Genomic DNA, 26,070 nt, shown 5'->3' with positions numbered 1-26,070 from the left:
AGTTCAACTCAAGAAATGTTCGGATTAGGTATTGCATTTCATCAATCTCGTATGTAGTCTTTTGTTCGACTGAAACGTCCTCGCAAGGCATGGCGTTTTTACTTTATAAGTAGTTAATCAGAAACTGACAAAATCCGGATTAGGCAAAAGCCTATAATTGAATTAGCATGTACTTTTTCTTCTAGTTTTAAAGACAAATGCATTAGAAATGTAGCCATTTTAGGATATCCTTTTCTAAAATAGAGATGAGCCTCGCCAAATAAAGATGCAAAATTGCGGGGCCCTCAATAAATAACCATGATAATTATTCAGAATTCAAGATAGGCCATTTAATAAATTTCGTGGCCTTATACAAAGATAATAACGCGTTAGACTCTGTTGGCGCGGTTTAATTAAATCGCATTCTTAAATTCGGGTGCACATTGATGTGACCCAAATCCGAATCTCAACAAAGTCAAAATGTGTTAACAACTACGGGCGCATTGATTGTGACGTGGTTCGAGACGCATTTTCACGATGTTGCAATTCTATAAAATAAATGATAATAATAAAAGCGGTTTAAACTTAATAAAAGCACGTAAGTCATAACATGTATTTAAATCAGATATTTAGCCATTATAACAATTTAAGCGACCGTGCTAGAACCACGGGATTCGAGGGTGCCTAACACCTTCCCTCGGGTCAACAGAATTCCTTACTTAGAATTTCTGGTTCGCAGACTTCACTTGGAAAAGTCGAAAATTTCCTCGATTTGGGATTCAAGATAAACCGGTGACTTGGGACACCAAAAACCAAACCTTTCCCAAGTGGCGACTCTGAATTAAATAAATAATCCCATTTCGAATATTGTCACTTAAATTGGAAAAACTCCACCCGCGCATCTAACCCTTCGGGGCAGGGCGCGCAAAAAGGAGGTGTGACAACAAACAAACGAAATTTTCTGCCCCAGTTTCACTAGGAAAATTTCGTGAGTTAATTGTCACGAGAATTTACCGAACTGATGAGGGAATTGGAAAACTCTAGTCTAAAAGGCGCAACTCAGGGATTTGAGCCCTAATGTCGCAAAAGGTAAGAATGCGCAACTCAGGGATTGGAGCCCTAATGCTGGCTAAAAGAAAATTGCTCAACTCAGGGATTGGAGCTCTAATGCTGGCTAACAGAAAAATCGCTCAACTTAGGGATTGGAGCCCTAATGTCAGCTAAATGAAAAAACGCTCAACTCAGGGATGGAGCCCTAATGTCGGCTAAAAGGAAAAACGCTAAACTCAGGGATTGGAGCCCTAATGCTGGCTAAGACAAAACGCTCAACTAAGGTATTGGAGCCCTAATGCTGGCTAACAGGAAAAACACTCAACTCAGGGATTGGAGCCCTAATGCTAGCTAACAGGAAAGACGCTCAACTCAGGGATTGGAGCCCTAATGTCGGCTAACAGGAAAAACGCTCAACTCAGGGATTGGAGCCCTAATGCTGGCTAAGACAAAACGCTCAACTCAGGGATTGGAGCCCTAATGCTGGCTAACAGGAAAAACGCTCAACTCAGGTATTGGAGCCCTAATGCTGGCTAAGACAAAACGCTCAACTCAGGGATTGGAGCCCTAATACTGGCTAACAGGAAAAATGCTCAACTTAGGGATTGGAGCCCTAATGCTGGCTAAAACAAAACGCTCAACTCAGGGATTAGAGCCCTAATGCTGGCTAAGACAAAACGTTCAACTCAGGGATTGGAACCCTAATGCTGGCTAAATGAAAAAATGCTCAACTTAGGGATTGGAGCCCTAATGCTGGCTAACAGGAAAAATGCTCAACTCAGGGATTGGAGCCCTAATGCTGGCTAAGACAAAACGCTCAACTCAGGGATTGGAGCCCTAATGCTGGCTAACAGGAAAAACGCTCAACTCAGGGATTGGAGCCCTAATGCTGGCTAACAGGAAAGACGCTCAACTCAGGGATTGGAGCCCTAATGTTGGCTAAAAGGAAAAACGCTCAACTCAGGGATTGGAGCCCTAATGCTGGCTAAAGGAAAAATGCTCAACTCAGGGATTGGAGCCCTAATGCTGGCTAAGACAAAACGCTCAACTCAGGGATTGGAGCCCTAATGCTGGCTAACAGGAAAAATGCTCAACTCAGGGATTGGAGCCCTAATGCTGGCTAAGACAAAACGCTCAACTCAGGGATTGGAGCCCTAATGCTGGCTAACAGGAAAAATGCTCAACTCAGGGATTGGAGCCCTAATGCTGGCTAAAACAAAACGCTCAACTCAGGGATTGGAGCCCTAATGCTGGCTAACAGGAAAACGCTCAACTCAGGGATTGGAGCCCTAATGCTGGCTAAATGGAAAAATGCTCAACTCAGGGATTGAAGCCCTAATGCTGGCTAAAAGAAAAATGCTCAACTCAGGGATTGGAGCCCTAATGCTGGCTAACAGGAAAAACGCTCAACTCAGGGATTGGAGCCCTAATGCTGGCTAAATGGAAAATGCTCAACTTAGGGATTGGAGCCCTAATGCTGGCTAACAGGAAAAACGCTCAACTCAGGGATTGGAGCCCTAATGCTGGCGAAATGGAAAAATGCTCAACTCAGGGATTGGAGCCCTAATGCTGGCTTACAGAAAATTTGAGATTCTAACTGACCCTCTTTTTTGAGTTTTCTTCTTACTTTTTTTTTATTATTATTATTTTTTGTTTAGTAAAATGTAGGAGAGGATTTTGGGGAAACTTTACTTTTAGGTAAATTCCTTATTGCAAAGCTATTTCTTGCATTCACGTATTTCTTTTCTTTTTAGGCGATACCTGCTTCTTGCACGGTTGCTTTGGATCACACCTGTTTCAATTTTCCAAACAAAGAACAATTGTCAGTTTGAAAATGGTGGTTGGTTCGGTGACCTTGATTGTTCCAAATGCTTTGTCGCATCCTTATTCCTATTGAGAAACTCCGCCATTGATTGGATTCACAGGCGAAACCCTTTTAAACTGCTCAGACTCGCATTCCCGGATTTGTGATGATTTGCCCGTGTAAGGCTTTGGTTTTTCCATCCCATTCTGCTTGGGGATTTTTTACCGAGGCAGACTCAGTGGAGATTTTTATTGGGGAGACTCTGTGGGGATTTGTACAAGGCAGACTCGTTGGGGATTAGCTGGGGCAGACTCTTTGGGGGATTTTTACAAGGGGAGACTCTGTGGGGATTTTTACAAAGGGAGACCCTATTGGGATTTGTACAAAGGGAGGCCATGTGGGAGTTTGTCGATTTTTTTTTCTTTTTTTTGTGTGTGGGTGTGTGTGGCTTTAACTTCGAAGGCAACCAACATCATGATCAATCGGGACTGGACAGACGTACCACTGAAGCGGGGTATTTACTTCTTACTAAACGGAGCTCCGTGAAACCGGTCCTGCCACCTATTCTTTCTAGTATATTTGGAACTTGGGGTTAAAATGAAAGGGATTCAAAGAAAGGTAAAACAAAGAGCGGAGAAAACAAATTTAAAAGAGAAGTGTCCCTTTCGGGACAAGAAAGACTTATCTGAGGAAAACATACTGACTTTAAATTGACATGACATGCTTTTTTGGACTGGATGCCTGAACTTCACGAACTTGCATTTCCTCATGAACCAATACGGATCTATGTTTCCAAACCGGGGGAACCTTGCCAAGACTTTCTGAGGTGGAATCATCTTTTCGCCCGACAACTCCCTTTGCGGGTTTTCGCTAGTCGACCTCTCTCATTTCTCTTCTTGTTGTCGCTTGATAGCACTCTTTGCGAGTTTTTACTAAACAAGCTCTCTCATTTTCGATTCTCTGCTCCCGTCGCCTCACGGTGCCCGAAGGTTTTCACCGACAAGACTCACTCATTTTATTTCTCTCAATTTGAATGTGTCGGCCTCCAATCATGATGTCTCTCAGCTTCCCCTGCCTTTGGCAATTGATCCGAAGGACTTGTGCTTGGTAAAGGAATGGTAGATGAAACTACAACTTCTAAGCCATTTGGTGTGCCCCGGTTTCAATTTCAGGGTAAATTGGATTTTATTTTTAGTGTAACTGAACCCCAGAGAGAGGCTGCCTACGTATCCTTTCGTAATCAAGTCAGACGTAGTTCAGGCCAATCATTTGTTTTTTTTTCATGTAAGGTAGCCAAAGAAATGTAACAGGCTCAAAGGGCTTGTGGAAAGAGTTGATAGTGTTTGGGCAGTGGGAATAAAACCTTCATCATCTCGAATGTGCCAAAATATCACCGAAGTAAACTCAAACATAGTACCTTTTGATTGCATCCGCATTCACTGCTGTTTCAGGATCATTTCCTTCAATATCACCCAGATACATTGCTCCTCTCGGCAACATCTTCCTGATGATATATGGGCCTTTTCAATTAGGAGCAAATTTTCCTTTCGCTTCCTGGTGATGTGGCAGAATGCGCCTTAATACCAGCTGCCCTACTTCAAAATTCCTGTGCCGTACTTTCTTGTTGTAAGCACGGGCCATTCTATGTTGGTACAACTGTCCGTGACAAACCGCGACCATTCGTTTCTCGTCAATCAAAGTCAACAGCTCCAATCGAGTCTTAACCCACTCGCTATCTTCAATTTCTACTTCGACAATAGTTCGAAGGAATTTCCACCTCTGCTGGTATCACAGCCTCGGTCCCATAAACCAACAAGTAAGGGGTTGCCCCTACTGATGTGCGTACTGTAGTGCGATATCCCAACAATGCAAAGGGTAACTATTCATGCCATTGTCGGGAACTCTGGATCGTCTTCCTCAAAATCTTCTTGATGTTCTTGTTTGCTGCTTCAATAGCGCCATTGGCCTTGGGCCGATAAGGAGTGGAGTTCCTATGCGTTATTTTGAACTGTTCGCATACATCCCCCATCAAGTGACTATTCAGGTTTACCGCGTTATCTGTGATGATAGTTGCAGGAATACCGAAACGACAAATGAGATTTGAATGTACAAAATCCACCACAGCCTTCTTAGTGACCGATTTGAGAGTGACAGCTTCTACCCATTTCGTGAAGTAGTCGATAGCAACCAATATGAATCTGTGTCCATTTGAGGCCTTCGGCTCGATCGGACCAATGACGTCCATGCCCCAAGCAACAAATGGCCAAGGTGCAGACATGGGATGCAGTTCTGTGGGAGGTGCATGAATCAAATCACCGTGCACCTGATACTGATGACACTTTCGAACGAAGCTAAAACAGTCCTTTTCCATGGTCATCCAGTAATAACCCGCTCGAAGGATTTTCTTTGCCAAAACATACCCGTTCATGTGGGGGCCGCATACTCCTGCGTGTACTTCATGCATGATCCTTCCTGCCTCCTCGGTGTCAACACATCTTAACAAATTGAGGTCCGGGGTCCTTTTATACAATACCTCGCCACTCAAAAAGAAACCACATGCATGCCGCCTGATAGTTCTTTTTTGATCTCCAGTAGCATGTTCGGGGTATTCTTGTGTCTTCAAGAACCTCTTGATATCATGGTACCATGGTTGGGTACTTGATCCTGCCTCGACTACATTACAGTAACCGTGTCTTTCCCTGATTTGGATTTCCAAGGGATCGACGTGGGCGTTGCCTGGGTAGGGTAACATTGAAGCTAAGGTGGCAAGTGGATCCGCTAGTTCGTTGTGACAACGCGGGATATACCTGAACTCTATCGATTTGAATCGCTTGCCTAGATCCTTCACGTGCTATCGGTAAGGGATAAGCTTGACATCCCGAGTTTCCCATTCACCTTGGGCTTGCCGGATAATCAGGTTAGAGTCCCCCATAATCAATAAATCTTCAACATCTTGATCGATCGCCATATGCATACCCATGATGCAGGCTTCATATTCAGTTGTATTGTTCGTGCAAAAGAAGCACAGCCTAGCTGTAGCAGGATAGTGCTGACCAGAGGGTGAGATCAAGATTGCCCCAATTCCTACACCTTTGGCGTTATGGACCCATCGAAGAACATCTTCCAAACATGAGCGTTTTCTGAGACTACTTCTATGGTGTTTATTTCTTCATCTGGAAAATAAGTATTCAATGGTTGGTATTCCTCATCAACCGGGTTTTCAGCCAAATGATCCGCTAACGCCTGGGCTTTCATTGTCGTGCGGGTGACATAGACTATGTCAAATTCAGTAAGCAAGATTTGCCACTTGGCCAGTCTTCCAGTAGGCATTGGTTTCTAAAATATGTACTTCAAAGGATCCAACCTGCTTATGAGGTAAGTAGTGTGAGCTTGGAGATAATGTCTCAATTTTTGAGCGACCCACGTCAAAGCACAACATGTTCTTTCCAGCAAAGTGTAATTGGCCTTGTAGCCGGTGAATTTCTTGCTCAAGTAATAGATCGTCTGCTCTTTCTTTTCGATTATGTCATGTTGCCCGAGGACGCAACCGAAAGAATTTTCCAAGACTGTCAGATACAAGAATAGGGGTCTCTCTGGCTCTGGCGGGACCAAAACTGGGGGATTTGAAAGATATTCTTTGATCTTGTCAAAAGCTTCTTGGCACTCAGCCGTCCATTTGATCGCTGCATCCTTCCCCAATAGCTTGAATATGGGCTCACATGTGCTAGTCAGCTGGGCAATGAATCGACTGATATAGTTTAACCTGCCCAATAGACTCATCACGTCTTTTTTCGTTCTTGGAGGAGGTAGATCTCGGATAGATTTTATCTTTGTTGGATCTAACTCGATACCTCTCTTGCTTACTATGAAACCTAAAAGCTTGCCTGATGGGACTCCGAAGGCGCATTTAGCCGGGTTCAGCTTCAAGTCATACTTTCTCAGTCTCTCAAAGAATTTCCTCAAGTCTTGGATATGATCGTCCTGAGTCTTGGACTTGACTATCACGTCGTCCACATACACCTCTATCTCTTGATGCATCATGTCATGAAAAATGGCAGTCATGGCTCTCATGTAAGTTGCCCCAGCATTCTTCAGGCCAAATGGCATAACCCGATAACAGTAAGTACCCCAAGGTGTGGTGAAGGCAGTTTTCTCGGCGTCTTCTTCATCCATCAACACCTGATGATATCCAGCGTAACAATCTATGAAGGACTGTATCTCATGTTTGGCACAATTATCAACAAGGATGTGGATGTTGGGCAATGGGAAATTGTCTTTGGGACTCGCCCTGTTCAAATCTCGATAATCCACACACACCCGAGTCTTTCCATCTTTTTTCGGCACTGGAACTATATTCGCCAACCACGTGGTGTACAGGACTACCCGAATTACTCCTGTTTTCAACTTCTTGGTGATTTCTTCTTTAATCTTGTCACTGACATCAGTTTTGAACTTTCTCTACTTTTGTTGAACTGGAAGATAATCAGGGTGAATTGGCAATTTATGCACCACTAGATCAACACCTAATCCTGGCATGTCATCGTATGACCAAGCAAACACATCTTTAAATTCAAAAAAGAGTTGAATTATCGCGTCTCGCATTTTCTCGTCCATGCGAATGATTATTTTGGTCTCTAGGATTTCTTCAGGAGTTCCCAAATTAACCGGTTCAGTGTCATTCAGATTCAGCTTAGGTTTATTCTCAAAGTGTTCCAATTCTCGATTTATTTCCCTAAAAGCCTCTTCTTCGTCATATTCCGATTCTTGGTTCATTATTTCACAATTAAACAGCTCGTTGTGATCTGGGAGTGAAGTCCGCAAGCATGTCATATTATTTAAAGCCGCATTATTATAACTGAAAGAAAAGATAAAGGAAAAATAACAAAATCAGAATAAAGGAAAAAATGAGAAAATACTGATTTTTATTCCTTGGAATTTGGAAGATAACAAGGTTTATATTTCGGGAATTCAAAACAAGAAACTGAAGGAAAAACATCTGAGTTACATCCTGGGGATAACTCGTGATGCAGGAAAGGTGGCAGGACAAGTCTACCCAGACTCCTGCCTAGTTGGGAACGGCGTGGCCTCCCAATTTCGAAGCTTGGCATTTGGCCCCACATATAGCATCTCAGCAGTGCTTGTGCCTTCTCCCGGTTGAACCATGTGAGCTTCGTAGAGCATTCCTCTCATTGCCTCACATATCTCCTCGATCTCTTCGGCCGTGAAAACCTCGTCGTCTTCTTCTTCGATGTATTTTGGTCCGACGAAAGTCTCGTATAAATTCGGCAATGGCTGAGGCAGTTTCCAACCCTCATTTTTCCTCGTCCTTGCCCACTCTTCATCTTTTGGAGTGGGTTGAAAACCTATCCCAAAAAGTTTCTTAGTGGAAGGCAAGGTGATGAGTTCCGTTATTCCTTGCAGCGTTCGTCCAAGCCCTTTCCCTGGTTTGAATCCATGTTGGATCATTTCTTTAGCTACCATGATTAAGGCGTTGGACAGGAAAGGTTGGGGGCAAGGTCTTCCTTCTTCATGCTATTCCGCTAACACAACTTCAAAAGCCTGATACTCGCGTATACGGTCTTCATTGCTTCAAGATATGGGATGGATGGGTCCCGATAAATAGACTGTTCTTCTTCTCCGTGGACCACAATTTCCTGATATTCGTATTCAAACTTCACCATTTGGTGAAGAGTGGAAGGTACAGCCCCTGCCGCATGAATCCAAGGTCTGCCGAGGAGAAAATTGTAAGACGTATCCATGTCAAGCACCTAGAAAGTTATTTCAAACTCCACTGGTCCTATAGTCAACACCAAGTCTATTTCCCGAGGGTGTCCCTCTTGACGCCATCAAAAGCCCTTACGCAGACATTATTGGGGCGGATTCTTCCAGTCCCAATTTCCATTCTCTGCAGCGTGGAGAGCGGACAAATGTCAACACCTGAACCTCCATCCAACATTACCCGCTTGACGTAGTAGTCTTCGTATTTAATTGTCAGATGTAAGGCTTTGTTATGAGCCGCTCCCTCTGGAGGTAAGTCGTTCTTGCTGAAAGAAACCTGGTTAACTGCGAAGAACTTCTCCGTCATTCGTTCCAGTTGTTCGACTGAAGTTTCAACTGGTATGTATGCTTTGTTCAGGGTCTTGAGCAAGATCTTCTGGTGTTCGGCCGACCTCATCAGCAGAGATAGCATAGACACTTGCTCGGGGCACTTGCGTAACTGATCCACCACTTCGTAGTCGGGCATTTTCATCTTTTAGAAGAAAGCTTCTGCTCCCTCAACGCTTACAGGCTCCTTGGGTGGGAAGCATTTCCGTGTGGCGTTTTTTAACTCTTGAGTGTTCGAATACCTTCAAATGAAAGTATTCTCCGGAAAATTCCCATGACTTCTCTGCCTTTGCACGTAACCAATGTTCTTTGATAGTTCATGGTATTGCGGACGGGTCTGTCATTGGCTTCTGTGGCACGCGTCCGATAACCACTGGCTCATTCAGCCGAGGTGGTTGAATCATCCCCCGGACCACATAGGCCCCTTTCGGCACGTACATTGGTTTTGCCCTTTTGACTTCGAATCTCTGCAGCTTCTCTGCTCGACCTCGTGGAATGTAAAGAACTTCATTCCTTGCAGGCACCATCGTTACTGTCTTTGTCTCGACCTTCTCTTCGGACTCAACCTTGACAGTACTAGTCTTCTTTTCCCCTTTCTCTAGCTTCGGGGTGGTTTTAGGCCTTTTCCCTGCATCGATGATGGCGATTATAGCTTTTAAGGCAGGATCAAACTCTTTGTCCTCACAAATCATTCCAATCAACGGTCCGTTATTGTGAGCGGGCAACGGGTTGTTAGTCACATTTGGGACCTCCTCGTCCCTAAGTACTATCTTCCCCTGCTCTATTAAGTTCTCGACCACCCTTCTCAAAGTCCAACAATCATTTGTACCGTGCCCTTCTGCTCCCGAATGATAAGCGTACCTAACGTCGGCTTTGTAAGCAGGTGATGCCGGATTGTGCCTTGTCTGAGGGACTGGCTGCAGGAAACCCATCTAGACTATCTTTGGGAACAAGGTAGAATATGGTTCACCGATGGGTGTGAAAGTTCGTCTTCTAGGTGGTTCCTGAGGGCGGAAGTTATTTTGAGGGGGCTGTGGATTATAGTGGTTCCGGTAGGGAGGCTGATTTCTAGGAGGTGGAGCTTGGCCTCGATTGGCTTGCTGTGGTGGATGGACATAGGGCTGGGTATTCATGACCATGTAGGGTTGAGGAGCATAAGTCACATTTTGGTGGGGGTAGTAATGCTGTGGGGTTCTTTCTGGAAAACGGGGCCTAGGATTACGATATTCCCTCGCTTCTGATGCTGCCATGGACGTTTCTTCCTTTTTCTTTCCTCTTGTCATTCCTCCGGACCCGCTTTGGACGGCTTGGGAGGTTGCCCTTATGGCTGTCTGACTTAAGATTCTACCCTTTTTCAAACCATTCTCTACCATATCCCCGATCTTGATTGCTTCCGCGAAAGGCTTTCCCATGACTGACATCATATTCTGGAAATAGTCTGATTCTTGAGCCTGGAGGAAAGTAGTGACCATTTCTATCTCGTCCATGGGAGGTTTTACCCTTGATGCCTGCTCGCGCCATTTAATAGGATATTCTCTGAAACTTTCCGAGGGTTTCTTCTTCAAGTTTGACAGAGAATTTCTGTCCGGTGCGATGTCAATATTATACTGAAATTGTCTCACAAAATCTCTGGCGAGATCATCCCATATATGCCATCGAGATATGTCTTGGTCCATATACCACTCTGAGGCTATTCCTACCAGACTTTCCCCGAAGTATGCCATCAACAATTCTTCTTTGCCGCCGGCTCCCCGCAATTGGTTGCAATACTTCTTGAGATGAGCAATGGGGTCGCCGTGCCCGTCATACTTTTCAAACTTTGGTGTTTTGAAACCCACGGGTAGGTGCACGTGAGGGAACATGCATAGATCGGTATAGGAAACACTCTTTTGCCCGCTTAAACCTTGCATGTTTTTCAAACTCTGCTCGAGGCTCCTCATTCTTTTTGCCATCTCATCTTGTTCAGCAGCTTTGGGGTTTTGATCTTGCCCAGGTGCAAACTCGTTTTGAGGTTGTTGAGGATGAGTGCTGGTGGTGAACCGAGTTGGTTCCAGTGAGAAAGATGGTGCTTGAAATGTGAATGATGATGAGTCAAAATTTGGCCTGTGTGTAGCGGGTTGTGCTACAATCGGACAGGGGGGTGCAGTGAATATGTTCGTAGCTACATCTGTTGTTGACATCCGAGGATAAGAATCAGAGGGTGATCCAGTAGAATGGGCTGAGATGGACGGGTACCCGAATGTGGTATTTGGATAGCTTATGGGGACGTTGGAAGTCCCGCTTGTCCTGGAGAACAACTCAGGGAACCCAGGGATTACACTCGGTGGCTCTTTTCCATTATTCCAGTCATCCAACATCTCCAACATGCAGAGCCGCAGGATTCTGTTTTCCTCAGCAGTTGCTGACTCGGGCGTTAGGACAACCGAGATTGAACTCTCCTCGGAGATAAGAATTGTCGGCAAAGGAATTTCTGAAGACATCTATATGCTTCCCTTTGATCTTGTGAAGTAAGTGTGAATACTCCCTCTCGACTTAACGACGGGTAATTGAACACTTCCTTTCGACCTCGTGAAGTATGAATGTAAGGCCAGACCTCCACCAAACCAAACCACCTTTTCTAAAAACCTGGAGGACTCAGCAGCAAGCAAACGATTAGTTTGAAACAAATAACAGATAGGTAATCGCATGTTGGGGCGTGATGCACCTATACAGTTAAGTGAATTTCTACATGTTTGCAACGAAGACATGCGTCATTCCGGCTTCTCTTTAGGCTTTCCTTTATTTATCATCATTTTTTTTCCTTTTTTTTATTATTTCCTATTATTATTATTTTCATTATTTGCAGTTAAAAAAATGTGATCGGATCCGATGAGGATTGCCTATGTATCACTATGCCACGTGAATCAGATCATTACGTAGTTCAAAACAGATGAGTGTAAAAGAAGCACATACTTTATTACTGAAACAATCTATTACAAACTAACATTTTTGAAAAACAAGCCTTAAAATAAGTACAGACTCAAACGGACTAATACACCCTGATGCGAAAAGACGGACAGAAGATGCTAAGATACAGACTCGACCTATGAATACATTAAGGTTTCAAGAATTGGCCCTCGCGGGGCATCGTTCGACCTCGCCGCGGTCTTAGGTGTGAGGTCCCTTTCAAGTTGTTCCAGCTCATGCATGGTCTGCTTGACATAAATCATCACTATCGAGAGAACGGTAATCCTGGTCATGTTTTCACACCGTAGACACCTTCTGATGATGGCATGGGCAATGGTCTTAATCTTATCCCTGGTTTGCCTCTTTTCTTTGAGTAGGGGCTCTATTTGATCATTACGGGCAGTCATAACCCGAGAATCCTGGAGGCATTGATTTTGCCACTATTGAATTTCTACTTCCATCTGGGCTAAGAGCTTGTGGCAATGTCTATTTTCAGCTCCAAGGGTTCGGGTTTGCTTAACCGATCTGTCCACCTTTTCCTTCAGATTGGCAATGGTTCGCTCGTGATCTCTTTCCAACTGCCGCAGCTGCCGGTTACGCTTTTCTGTCCTTCTTGCCCAGTGTGCTTTGAGTCCTGCTATGGTATTTTCTGACTCACTCTGGCACTCCCCAATTTCCATCCTTAAACCTTTTATCAATCGTTCATCTGACCGGCTCCTTTGCTGGTTATCAACGTCTATCCTCATCTGTTTGATCTGGGCCCTGAGCATCTCGTTTTCCTGAGTCAACCTGTTCTTTTCTCCCAGATCGGTAGCAACTTGCACGTTGTGCTCATATTTCAGACCTTCAACTTGTTGCTTCAATTTGTTGATTTCGGCGTGATAACCTCTTTCTTTTGCTAACCAATCGCACTGCTTTTGCGATGACTTGGCGAAATTCAGGATGTGGGGTCTTTTAGCCGGCCTTTCGTGTTCAAGTTCTCTTCTGTACCACGCAAGGTAACCTGGCGCCATTTCACTTTCGGCCCGATCCTGCACACAAGTATCCGCTTTCAAATATTGACATTCATTCCAGATCTGGCGGATTTTTGCTTCAGGAAATTGTCCGTTAGGGCTAATCTCAATTGTTTGAGCACTAAGATCTTCCTCGTGTGGCACTGTCTGGCATCTTCCGAGTTGTCTCAAGACTCGGCGGGGCGCGTAAGGTTGAATGCTCTTAAGTCCCATCAGTAGAAAGTAAGTTCTAGCCGTTGGCATATATATGACCTCATCGATAGGCAACCATCCCAGTGTCCATTGTATTTGGCTGGCAGTGAGAGTCTGAAAGAATGAAGTCCATGCCATAACTCTTTTGGGCAGACTGATCTTTTTGATTCTTGTGTAAAACTCTTCTATGCAAGTTTTCTTCGAGGAACCATGGCTCAAAAGTTCGGAACGATGGCAGAGATGTTCAGTCATCCACATTTGTAGCAGCAAGTTACACCCTTCGAAGAAATTCCCCCCGACTTTGCAGGCTGTGAGAGCTCAAAAGATATTAGATACCACCATAGGCGCGAGAGTACTATCGCTCTGTGTGAGCAAAGTACTGACGACCCCGGATATTTTCAGATCAATATTTCCGTCCTTCCTTGGAAATACCATAAGGCCCAAAAATGTTATCATGAAAGCCACCCGTCTGTGCTCATCCCACTTCTGACGACTACCTTTGCTGCATAGCTTGTTAATCGGATTATTGAATCCTCCTACATGGCCATACCTGTCGTATATGAAGCATGGATTACAAAAACCGGCGGCCAAATCTAGGTTATGGACCGTCCTGGGTATTTTTAGTGAGTCTAGAAAGCGATGCACCGTGACAGCTCTTGGGGCGACCAGGTATTTTTGCCTTAACGGAAGTTCAGCATTTCCGATGTACCCAGCCATTTCCTCCAGAGTCGGGGTGATTTCAAAATCGGAGAAGTGGAAAACATTGTGCGCTGGGTCCCAGTAGGTGACCAAAGCTCTTATGATATCTCCCCAAGGCTAGATTTCCAATAAACCCGTGAGACCTTTCAGATATTTCTTGACTTCATCTTGCCCTTCAGCACCTAAATCATTCCACCATAGCCGTAACTTGACAGAGATTTTAGTCATTATCGAAAAGTGTTCATTTTGCTTTGTGCTCATCCTGCACATTATTAAGGTGACTTTAAGCAAAAATGATTTGACTCAAAAAATATTTTGACTATATTTTTTAAAAAGAAGATCCGATTTTCGAACACGGCCTTTCAGCACTTCGGGGATGAAGATTTTAAGGCTGTGAGGGTCAACCGATCAAAAACTCTAAAAGATGACTGAAAGTGGCCGTTTATGCAAAATCAGCCTTCCGCCGTCCCTTTCGGGAACATTTGGCTATTTTTGACAAAAACAATCACTTAATTTATTTATGACTCTTTTTTTAGTAATGAACCAACATGGGGAACACGGCTTCACAGAGCCTCGGGGACGATGATCCTAAGGCCGTTGGGCAATTTGGTAAAAAAAAAATGACCAATAATGGCCGTTTGTGCAAAGTCAGCCTTCCGGCGTCCCTTTCGGGAACGTTCGGCTATCCTTGACAAAACGGCATTACCTGACTCATTCATGACGAAATTAAAATTCTAACATCTTGGCTATTTTTGAAAAGGGGAGGTTGGACCCGATGAGGGTTGCATACGTATCTCGCACCCTGTGATAATCAAACCGGCGTAGTTCGGGACGATAAGAAATAGGGAAAACAGACTAAATCCTTTTTTTTTTGAATAAAATCTTTCAAAGGAAAGGAGAAAATATTTTTGGATTTTTATATTTTATATTTTTTCTCTTTTATGATTTTTTGGAAAAGAGATGAAGACTAAAGAAATATTTTTCTTTGAATTTAAGACTCTCTTTTTTTTCTTTTTTGAAACTTCGAAAAATCTTTTAAGGAAGTATTCAGACTATTAGTATGCATTTATGAAAGAGATACTACAAAAGAAAAATATTATATATTTTTTGATTTTTTTTATTTTTAAACAAATACCTTTTTTGGATTTAATAAATCAAACTAAAAGACAAATTTTGTTTTCATTTTTTCTTTTTTCTTTTTAAGCAAATTCCGGCGAGGTTTTGACACTACTTGGATATTGGTTTTATTTTTCCAAAAATAAGTAATTATCTCCCTACGCTGTTATTTTCTTTTCTTTTTTTTTAATTTTTTTTTAGAAACCGGTCAGCATGCAGAACTGAAGCAAATAAATGCGCAAAACAAACGGGATGCAGCAGGATGGTCTTTTCATTTCAGGTTGTCTGTCCTAGACGGACCCAACCCCTGTGTTGAGTCCCCTATGTCAAATGCAATATGATGCAAATAAGCGTTCCTACTAGGGATCCGACATGAGGTTTCATTATACTAAGTTCATCCTGAGTATATGTTCTAGACTGTGTACCCGAGCGGACAACTCGAGTCGAGGAGGGGGCTACGTACCGGGGACCCGCGAGATCGTCCGGCTTTGTAACTTGTCCGGCCTCTTTCTTATTTCAGGTATAGACACTAACAGAATAGGGAGTCTCGACCAGCGAGCTTCTCCCCGGAGGTAAGAAGAGAAGGGTTTCGGCACAGTTTATATACAGTTCAGATAATATCAAAGCGGTAAAAGACAACATTTAGCACGTTATGCCAAAACATGTAATAAAGATCAGATAATAAAGCCAAATATAACAATTATTCTAAGCTTGAATTCTTGAACCCTGAACCAGAGGTTCTGGGTTCTAGTCCCCAGCAGAGTCGCCAGAGCTGTCACACCTCCTTTTTGCGCGCCTACCCCGAAGGATAAATGCGCGAGGGAGTTTTTCCGATTTAAGTGACAATATTCGAAATGTGATTATTTATTTAATTCAGAGTCGCCACTTGGGAAAGGTTGGGCTTTTGGTGTCCCAAGTCACCGGTTTATCTTGAATCCCAAATCGAGGAAAATATTCGACTTTCCAAATGAAGTCTGCGAACCTGAAATTCTAAGTAAGGAATTCTGTTGACCAGAAGGAAGGTGTTAGGCACCCTCAAATCCCGTGGTTCTAGCACGGTCGCTTAAATTGTTATAATGGCTAAATATCTGATTTAATACATGTTATTACTTATGTGCTTTTATTAAGTTTAAGCCGCTTTTATTATTATTTTTTTTATAGAATTACAACGTCGTGAAAATGCATCTCGAACCACGTCACAATCAATGCACCCGTGGTTGTTAATACATTCCGACTCCATTGAGATTCGAATTTGGGTCACAAAAATGCGCATCCGAATTTAAGAATGTAATTTAATTAAGTCGCGCCTAAAGAGTCTAACGCGTTATTATCTTTGGGAAAGGTAGTGAAATTCACTAAACAGTCCATCCCAAATTCTAAGTATTTATTATGACCAATTATTGAGGGCCCCGTAATTTGCATTTTTTATTTGGCGAGGCTCGTCTCATTATTTTAAAAAGGGTAAACCTACAGCGACTACATTTTCTATTATGTTTGTCTCTAAAATGAATGAGAGAAAATTCTAACTCGTTACGAGCTTAAAAGAGGCGTACCATATTAAACGCTAGATTGATACGAACCTTAACTGAAAGGAACATTACTAGAAATTATAAACAAAATTGAGAATGACAAAATAATATATTCGAACGTGATTAACTATCCTATAGCTAAATTACACTCCTCCTAATTGTATAGACAAACGAATAATTGTTCACGACTATTAGCGCTGAAATTAACCTTAATTATTAATACTTATTCGGGAGTTTATTAGATCCAGGCGTCGCACCATCTTACTAAAACTCATGCATATTAGATTAGTGTTCTTAAAATTGTTGCGTTGTTTCGTGCTTCAAAATATGTAAAACATGCCGACCTTATTAATACCCACTTCGTTTAAATGATGTGCCGATGCCAATATTAATTATTAATCTGCCTCATTAAAACTATGTTGAAACAAGGAGTCCAACAAGAGGGTTGGCATACATGGCTAAATTGTTGGTACTAACATAACACAATATGAAAATTTGTTTGGAATACATTTTCTGGAAATCAAATTAGACCGGATATAACGAGTTTGATAGTTCAAAGATCCCAACAGAAGTACACACATATGTTTGCCATGATTCAGTTATACTATCATCACCAAATCAGACCAAATTGTTATATATATGGAGAAACGTCTGATTTAACAACATACTATTTAACAGTCCATATCAATTAAAGTACATTCCAATTCATACGGAATAAGTGTAGTTGGAATGAGCTTAAACAAATACGGGTTAACTATCATTCAAACTATTTGCTATATTTTGAACAAGTACTGTGAAGCAAACTACGTTCATTTCTTCATTTTTACTTCAACTTCAAGCTTTCAACAAACATAGTTTCAGAAATATGTACCTGGAAATGCTTACAATTGAAGAAGAAGAAGAAGAAAGGTCAGTAGAGCGAGCAGTAATTCAAAACAGCAACAGCAAACACCACAGCAACAACCAGCCAATACAGGAATGATTCAAACCCAACCAAAACTCCAAGATTTCGACAGAAAACCAAAGCAAAAGCAAATGAACCAAATAACTCGGGTAACAACACAATAACTCGAAAATCACCCAAGTGCCTTCAAAACTGAACTTAAATGCTTTGGAAAATTCACCAAGGTAAACTTAACCAGAAAATCAACTCAAACAGAACCCAACTCTATTCATTTTTTTGTTTTCTAATGTTTTTTTTGTTTTGGATTTTGAATATCAAACTTCAATCTAGAAATCAGAAAGAAAGAGCTGTTTAGAGGGAGTTTTGATGGATGAAATTTCTTGTTCCTTTTTCCAGGGGTCTCCCTTTTTTTTTATCCTTCTTTCCTGATTCCCCTCCTCCCTTTTATATCCCAGCTCAAACCACTCCAACAGCCTGTTCAAAACCCATCCAGACTGAACTCCCCCCATGTTCTCCTCCTCTTTTTTTTCACTCACAGACTAAAAGAAAAGCCCTTCCCATGAGATTCCCCTGACAGCCCCCTTTTTTATTGTTAAAGTGGTCTATCCTTTATTAAATTAAGCAAGTATGGGCAGCATGAGTATGTCCTGATAGCACATGCTGTCCATTCTACTTTAATTCATTAACAACTAACAATGCACATGCTGCCCAAGGTCAAAAGTGAGTAAACATGCCATCAATATAAACTAAATTCTGAAATCTATGCTAATACTAACAGCTATAACCAATCCTTAAGTGATTTTGATTCAACTAGACAGGCTAACACACAACGTAATCAATTCTCGACTGGTTAGAGTGAAATTAAACCAACATGAGTCAAATTACTACCATTCCAAACTGAAACTAATTGACGACATGTATCGAATCGACTACGCTAATTACAACACATTCAATTCATACCAAATGAATCAATATCGAACAGTATTAACAAGAGGTGCAAATTGTACTGTCAAAAACAAAATTAACCCCAAAACTAATTAATCGACCAAATTCATTTTCAGTCGATTATATAGTTTACACACATACACCCAATCAGTTAAATAGAGAAAAACTCGACCAAATAAAAGGGTCTTATGAAGATGGAGGGAATTGAAAGAACATATCAGAAATACCAAACAAACTAATTAAACATGCCGACAAACTAGAACAAACATTTAAACAAAAATAGAAAAGAAAGAGGGAACTCACTCTGAAAGCTTAACAATAAACGACCCCAGCTTTGACTGGGTTTGCCCATTTTGGGGTCGAACAGGCCTTAATCGAGGTGTTCTCGATCGAGAACACTTCGATTATGGTCTATTAGACCCCAACCTTCCGTTTAATCTAACCGGATTCCAAAAAATTCTTGTGTTCTAGGGTTCGAACAGTCAGATTTGGGGTTTTGGGATTTGTGGGTAGATTCGGACCAAACCAAGCTTGGTTTGGTCACAAGTGAGGCTAGGGTAATGGCTGGTGTGAATCTGGGGTGGTTTGGTGTAGATCGGGGTTTTGCTCGAACCTTCAAACGAAGATTCGAGGCGATGGGGAATGATTCGAGGCAAGGGGGTAACAGATCCGTGTTCAGGGTGGTGAGATGCGTCAGGGGTGTTACTTTGGTGGTCACCAGCGTCGTTGTCGCCGGGTTCACGGTGAGAGTGCAAAGAGGCGGCTAGGGTTTGGGATGTCCAGGTTTGGGTTTGGGTTTGGAACGATGAAGGGGGGTGTTCGGATGGGGGCGTGGGGTAAGGGTTGGAGTTTATATACGTAGTGGGTGGTTAGATCCTGGCCGTTGGATGAAGTGAGATCGAGGGCCAGGATATTTCACTTAATGAAGAACGGTGTCGTTCCACCTAAAGGAGGTTGGGCTGGTCCGGGGTTGAACGGGTCGGGCATATGGGAATGGCCTGAGGCCGTTGGATGGGATTGGGTTAACGGTTGAGATTAGACAGCCCTATACGTCGTCGTTTGGGTAAGTGATTGGCCTGATCTGGGCCGTTCCTCTGAATCAATCAACGGCTCAAAAGGGTGATGCCTATACGGCGTCATTTGGGGCGTCTCTAAGAAGACCTGGATTGGACTGGGTCATTTGTATTAGTTTGGGCCTGATTTCATTTGAATTTTTGGCCCAAATCCAATATTTTCCTTCTTATAATTTAAACCAAAAATTACTAAAAACCAAAATTAAACTACCCAAATATTAATTAACACCTAACAACAGTTATCACACGAATTAAAACATTTAATAAAATCACTACGACAACAAAGAATAGAAAAAATGCATATTTTGTGATTTTCGCTTTTTAAAACCAAATAATGGTTAATTAATTCCTAAATGTATCATGCATGCGACATGTATTTTTGTATTTTTTAACTATAGCAAGGCGAGCATTTACGGACAAAATAATTATCAAAATGTCACACAAATCCTCAAAATTGTACCCGAAGGTAACTTGTTTTATTTCTTTTCCGATTTCTTTTGGAGTAGTTTCCGTAAAGTAAAAATTACATGCTCATAGCATATAATGTATATTGCACATTCTTTGTCGGAGATTTTTTTTTCACTTCTTTTAAGTTTGAACACTCTTGAAGTGCAATCTATTTTGGAGGAGTTGTTCAGGAAACTAAACAGGAAATTTTACAAAATATTAGATACTCACTTGGGGAGTTACCTTTCAAATATCTGGGCATCCCATTGGACACAAAGAAGCTATCAGCTATGCAATGGCAACCACTGATTAATAGAGTAGTTGCGAGGATTTCCTCTTGGACAGCTCGGAAATTATCTTATGCTGGAAGGATACAGTTAGTCCAAACAGTGATATTTGGTATCCAATCTTATTGGTCCCAAATATTTATTCTACCAGCTAAAGTGATGAAACTAATAGAGTCATATTGCAGAAGCTATATATGGTCTGGCTCTAATACAATTACAAAGAGAGCTTTGATAGCATGGGATAAAATGTGTTTGCCTAAATCTGCTGGAGGGTACAATCTGCTGAATACCAGAGTTTGGAATAGAGCTGCTATCACTAATGTATATTGGGATCTCGCATAAAAGAAAGACAAAATGTAGATAAAATGGATTCACACATACTACATAAAAGGGCAAAGCATAGTGGAGATGAATATACCCCAACAAGCAAGTTGGATGGTGAGAAAGATCATGGAGGCAAGAGAGGTGATTCAACAAAAGCCTGCAGTACAATATAGGCAGAGTAGTACCAAACAAATATACTTGCACATTCTAGGAAGCTACAGCAAGGTGGCATGGAGAACCTTAATGTTCCATAATGAAGCTAGGCCCAAAGCAATATTCACTATGTGGATGCAATGTCATGGGAGACTGCTGACAACAGATAGGCTTGCAAACTGGGGAATTCAAGTAAGTCCAAGATGTTGTTTATGCAATGGAGCAGATGAATCACATGTACATCTGTTTGGTGAATGTAGTTTTACTAAAACAATATGGGAAAGGCTTATGCAATGGATACAAATTCAGGTGTCCAATGCAATCTTATACACAAATGATGGCATGGGTAGTAACACAAGCTAAAGGGAAATCGTGTAAGGCCAAAATAATGAAAATGGTATATGCAGAACACATCTATGGGATATGGAGGGAGAGAAACAGTAGAATATTTAAAGAGACAACGAGGACTGTAGATCAAATAGCAAGAGAAGTGGCATGTATTTGCAATATTAGAGCTCAAGGAGGAATGAGGGCACAAATGCAGCAGCTTATATATTTGAAAACAGTGTAGTAACTAACCAGCTTCTTGTATAATGCTCTTATGTACTGCTCATAGTATAAGATAGAGTTAGAATATATGTAAAGATTATGTGAGTCGAGGTTGACTCTACGATTTTGTAATGAGTTCATTGGTGATTAATGGAAAATATAATTACCAAAAAAAATACTCTTGAAAAAATTTCGTGTAGGACCCCATTCCGGAAAAAGTGTTTCCTACTAAATATTTTTTCATACCCATAATCCGAACCATAGACCTCTGGTTAACGAAATATCAGTCTCATCTACTACACTTGGTGGGTGCAACAGTTAATATTTTATGCTAAGCTAAGATCAAATGGTGTTCGAACCAGAGGCGGATTCAGAATTTAAACTCTATGGGTTCAATTATAAATTTTTTAGCATTGAACCTATTATATTTTTAAAGTTATGGGTTCATATATATTATTTTTGTAATTTTAAGGAATTTTTACACATAAATATTTACATCGCGTCAAAAGTTATGGGTTCAATTGAACCCATTACTAACCCTCTGCATCCGCCCCTGGTTCGAACGCCACCCCTTTCTTTCTCTTTCTACTAGAGTTATGCACGGATCTGATCGGATGAGATTTAGCACATTTCGGATTCGGATTTCGGATTTCGGATTCTAGAAAATGCAATCCGAATCCGATCTGAATTATATCGGATCAGATCAAATTTCGGATCGTATTATTATGCTTCAAAGTTGCAAACTAATATGTATATTTTCTTTGTAAAAGAGGCAATACATTAAGAAAAATTCGTGTTTATGCAATTATGAGAGTATTATAGTGTCAATATAGCTAAATCCAGTAATTGTAAAGGTAATAGCTTGGAGGAAGATGTAAAGAAAGTATTGACTATCCGAAATTAAAGTGTAGTATTTATACATGTCTTACTAATTTCGGATTTCTGATCGAGTTAAAATATACCAATTCGAATCCGATTCAATATCCAAAATTTTAATAAATACAATTCAAAATCCGATCCAATTCAAAATTCAAAATCCGAAATTAAATGAATCGGTTCGAATTTCGAATATCCGATCTGAATAATCAGCCTTGTGTCTACTCATTAGCTCTAGCTATTCTCTGGCCGCCACGTCACGGTGGCTAAAAAACGCGGTAAAATCCCAGCGGGCCCCACCAACGACCAACTTGTAGAAACAAAAAGGAATAAACCCAAAGATATCCTCTTATAGAAAAAAAGAAATAAAGCACAATAAAAAGAATATTCCCAACTGTACCCACCACCTCACAAATATATTCTCTCTCTCCTCTTTCACTCACTCTCTCTCACACACACACACACTTCACCTTTATAACCACCATTCAATCCCTCCAACTTCCCTTCATTTCCTCTCAAATTCCAAATTTTGTGATTATTTTCTCTCAAATTCCCACTATTTGGAATTTGGAATCACTTTTGTGTGATTATTCTTCTCAAATTCTCACTCACTTTATTTCGAATCATTATTATCTGTCAAATTTTCACACTAACATTACATTTTTGTGTGTATTTGATTTTGTCGATCGAAAGCTATGAAGTTCGGGAAAAGTTTAAGCAATCAAATAGAAGAAACGTTACCGGAATGGAGGGACAAGTTTTTGTCTTATAAGGATTTGAAGAAAAAGCTTAAGCTGATTGAGCCGAAGAAACCGGCGTCGGCGGCGACGACGGCGGTTGATGAGGATGTTAGGGTTTCTAAGAAGATGAAATTAGCTGCCGGAGATTTTGATGGCTCACAAAAGGTGCCGATGACTGCAGCTGAAGTTGATTTTGTGAATTTGTTGGAAGATGAGCTCGAGAAATTCAATTCCTTCTTCGTTGAGAAGGAAGAAGAGTATATCATTACGTTAAAGGTAAACTTTTTTATATTTCTGACGCCGAAGTGATTTTTTCATTTTATATATTTAGTATTTCTGAAACTGAAAACTTGTTTGTGCCAAAGGAAAATAAAATACTGGAATGATTTGCCATTAACTGTACTAATTAGAAAATCAAACACAGTGATGTATGAAAGCATATAATAGTAGTAGGGTAATTAACAGGGGCGTATTTGTAGTGTAACTTAAGTGAGCCCATTAGCTGTTGCACGAGCTCTGTATATGTATTAAAAAATTTACTAAATATTTATAAATATTTGACTTTGATTTCAACTATTGTTGTATATTAACTCGGGGAATCCATTAATTTCAAATCCTCGATTATTTGGTTCCAGTATTTTGATTATGATTATTTTTTAGTATTCTATTTTACACATTCAGCAATTAGGAATTGAGAACTTATTATCTTTAGATCAAAGAAAGGTTTAGTTGTTGGAATAATGGTATCCATTGCTATTTGAGCCATTGTTGTTAGTAAAATTGGTGAATTAAGCGAAGGCACGAAAGCTGTCTTGGTAATTAATGAACAAGCATAAAGGGAAAACCCCCATAAATCAATGAAATAATGTAATTCAACTTGTAAATAGAGACCGCAGTGAAAAGTATACTGGTTTGTTGGATTGATATAGCTGCGTGCTAAATTTTAGCCGTCGCATAATTGAAGTTCTAAGAAGATATTAACTGTTCTCTTAGTCAAAAGGTCCCCTGTCCTCACCCAATTGAGTGTATATGATTTATGCAAGCTTCAACCATTCTGTTAGTTTTTTGTTAGTTGTTTTTCAGGTTTAAGCTATCATGTGTGAATTTGTAGTAGCAGGGTGAAACAAAAGTTTTGCTCTGCATCCATGATTTGATTGTACAGATGTAGTTCAGACTAATAATTGATTATGCAAGGCTTGTTAAGTTTTTTATCTTATATTTGACATGTGTTGTAAATTGGTAACAGGAGTTGCAAGATAGAGTTGCAAAGGCCAAGGATCGTAATGATGAGATCATAAAGATCCGCAGGGAGATAGTAGACTTCCATGGAGAGATGGTTTTGCTGGAAAATTACAGTGCCCTTAACTATACAGGTAAATTCATTTCTCTTCTTTCGAATCTCTCTGAAACTTAATTAATTCTCAGAATTGCATAAGAGTTGATGCTTGTGCATTTGCTCTATATTTGTATCTAAACTTATTATATGATTGTTGTGCACTGAAACTGGGGTGTGTGCTAAACTAGAAATGGTGCTGGAACACCTTGAGACATGATATACGTCACTTGTATTATCTCATAGTTAGCGATGAATAGTGGCCGATGTATCTCTTAGGTAACAGGTTCATCAGAAGTATTTTTCAGTATATATATATATATATATATATGTGTGTGTGTGTGTGTGTGTGTGTGAAACCCCACTAAACTCTCAACCGATATTAGATTTGCACCCATAATTTTAGAAGTACAAGGAGCTCAAAGCTAAGAAACTTAAGGGTCGAACCAATCACGTTTAAATCTTGGTTCCGCTTCCGGTGATGAGCCAATCTGATCTATGTCTATTTATTCTTATAGGGCTCGTGAAGATACTCAAGAAGTATGACAAACGAACTGGTGCTCTTCTTCGCTTGCCCTTCATTCAGAAGGTCTTGCAACAGCCCTTCTACACCACTGATTTACTTTACAAGCTTGTGAAGGAATGTGAGAATTTGATTGATCATCTATTCCCTGTCATTGATGCCCGATGTATGACTGATGAAGGTGATGGAAATGAACCTTCGACTAGTGGCGATGGTCTGCTTAGAGCCCCAAAGGAGCTGACAGAGATAGAGTATATCGAAAGTTTATACATGAAGAGCACCATATCTGCTTTAAGATCTTTAAAAGAAATTCGAAGCAAGAGCTCAACGGTCAGTGTTTTCTCATTGCCCCCATTGCAAATTAGTGGACCAGAAGATACTTGGAAAAAAGTTCCAATCCTAGAACAAGTAGCAAAATAATCTAACTATATAGGGACAGTTGTTTCGGCCCCCTTGAATGTTTTCTGTTATGTACTAATATTATTTTTCCTTTTCGGTTCTGATGAATGCATTTGTTACGCGATGTATTAGATACTAATTAACACAGATGTAAAATACACAAATTTAATCTCAAAGGGTGTCTGATGAACTCTTCTGGTTCATCTGTTCTATTGTACTGGTATATGTGTTTTCTTAGTGTTTGTTATTGCCTTTAGTTTTTGCTATGCACATTCTTGAATACAATCTACTTCACAGATAAAGCAATTTTGCCTGTTCAACAAACTCATAGTTGCTTCTATTACATATCAATCCGTTGAGTGACAACCCTTCCACTTGGCACCCTTAGTGGTCGTTTGGTAGAGTCTATAAGAATAATGCTGAATATTATGTATTAGTAATGTTGGTATTAGTAATGCTTGCATTAGTTATGCTGACATTAGTTATGCTGAGATATTTCTTATCCATTGTTTGGTTTAATGTATTAATGCATTGCACAATTTCTATAAGAATTATTTGTTTACAAAAATACCCTCATAATCAGTCCATTACTTTATCTTTTAAAAAAAAACATATGTTGAGGAATGTTTTTATATAAAAAGGTTTTAAAAAATTATTTAATTTGTCTACATATATTGTAGTGTAGAACTTAATATTTATTTATAAAAAAAATGCTAATTATTTATTTATTTACTAGGGACATAATTTTATTTTTCACTTTCTTGGATTATTTCAAACTTGCTTTAATATAATAACATATTTTAATCAAGCATAAATTTTGAAGGACAAATTTGTCTTTAACTAAGTTAATGCATGCATTAAAATCCATTGCATTGTTAATGCCATGGTTTCTTATGCATTAGTTATGCATAGGATAATACCAAATAGAGTGTATAACTAATACTTGCATAACTAATGCATATGTTCAAAAAGTGTATCAAACAAAGTATTACTAATACACAAAGCTAATGCATGCATTATTTTACCTAATGCATCCTATCAAACGACCCCTTAGATCACTAAGGCCGACTTTCGTCCTTGCTCA

General features: G+C 40.5%; 1 protein-coding gene across 1 annotated transcript; it reads left to right on the top strand.

Annotated features, from left to right (window-relative positions):
• The first annotated feature begins 22,433 nt into the window (after positions 1-22,433).
• On the top strand, positions 22,434-25,233 carry LOC107792960 (SPX domain-containing protein 1). Its single transcript, XM_016615224.2, has 3 exons — positions 22,434-23,007; positions 23,978-24,104; positions 24,583-25,233. The coding sequence occupies exons 1-3, from the start codon at positions 22,687-22,689 to the stop codon at positions 25,005-25,007; spliced, it is 873 nt and encodes a 290-aa protein (XP_016470710.1). The 5' UTR covers positions 22,434-22,686; the 3' UTR covers positions 25,008-25,233.
• The last annotated feature ends 837 nt before the right edge of the window (positions 25,234-26,070 follow it).

This window comes from Nicotiana tabacum, chromosome 8, assembly GCF_000715075.1.
Source record: "Nicotiana tabacum cultivar K326 chromosome 8, ASM71507v2, whole genome shotgun sequence".
NCBI classification, from domain to species: Eukaryota; Viridiplantae; Streptophyta; class Magnoliopsida; order Solanales; family Solanaceae; genus Nicotiana; species Nicotiana tabacum.
The sequence above is the reverse complement of the archived record's forward strand: the minus strand, read 5'-3'. Positions and strand labels throughout refer to the sequence as shown.

Bases quoted from the DNA above. Each gene is read 5' to 3' on its own strand.
- LOC107792960 (XM_016615224.2), top strand. From the start codon at position 22,687: ATGAAGTTCGGGAAAAGTTTAAGCAATCAAATAGAAGAAACGTTACCG. The intron at 23,008-23,977 runs GTAAACTTTTTT...AATTGGTAACAG, and splicing joins AGTATATCATTACGTTAAAG to GAGTTGCAAGATAGAGTTGC. The intron at 24,105-24,582 runs GTAAATTCATTT...TTATTCTTATAG, and splicing joins CAGTGCCCTTAACTATACAG to GGCTCGTGAAGATACTCAAG.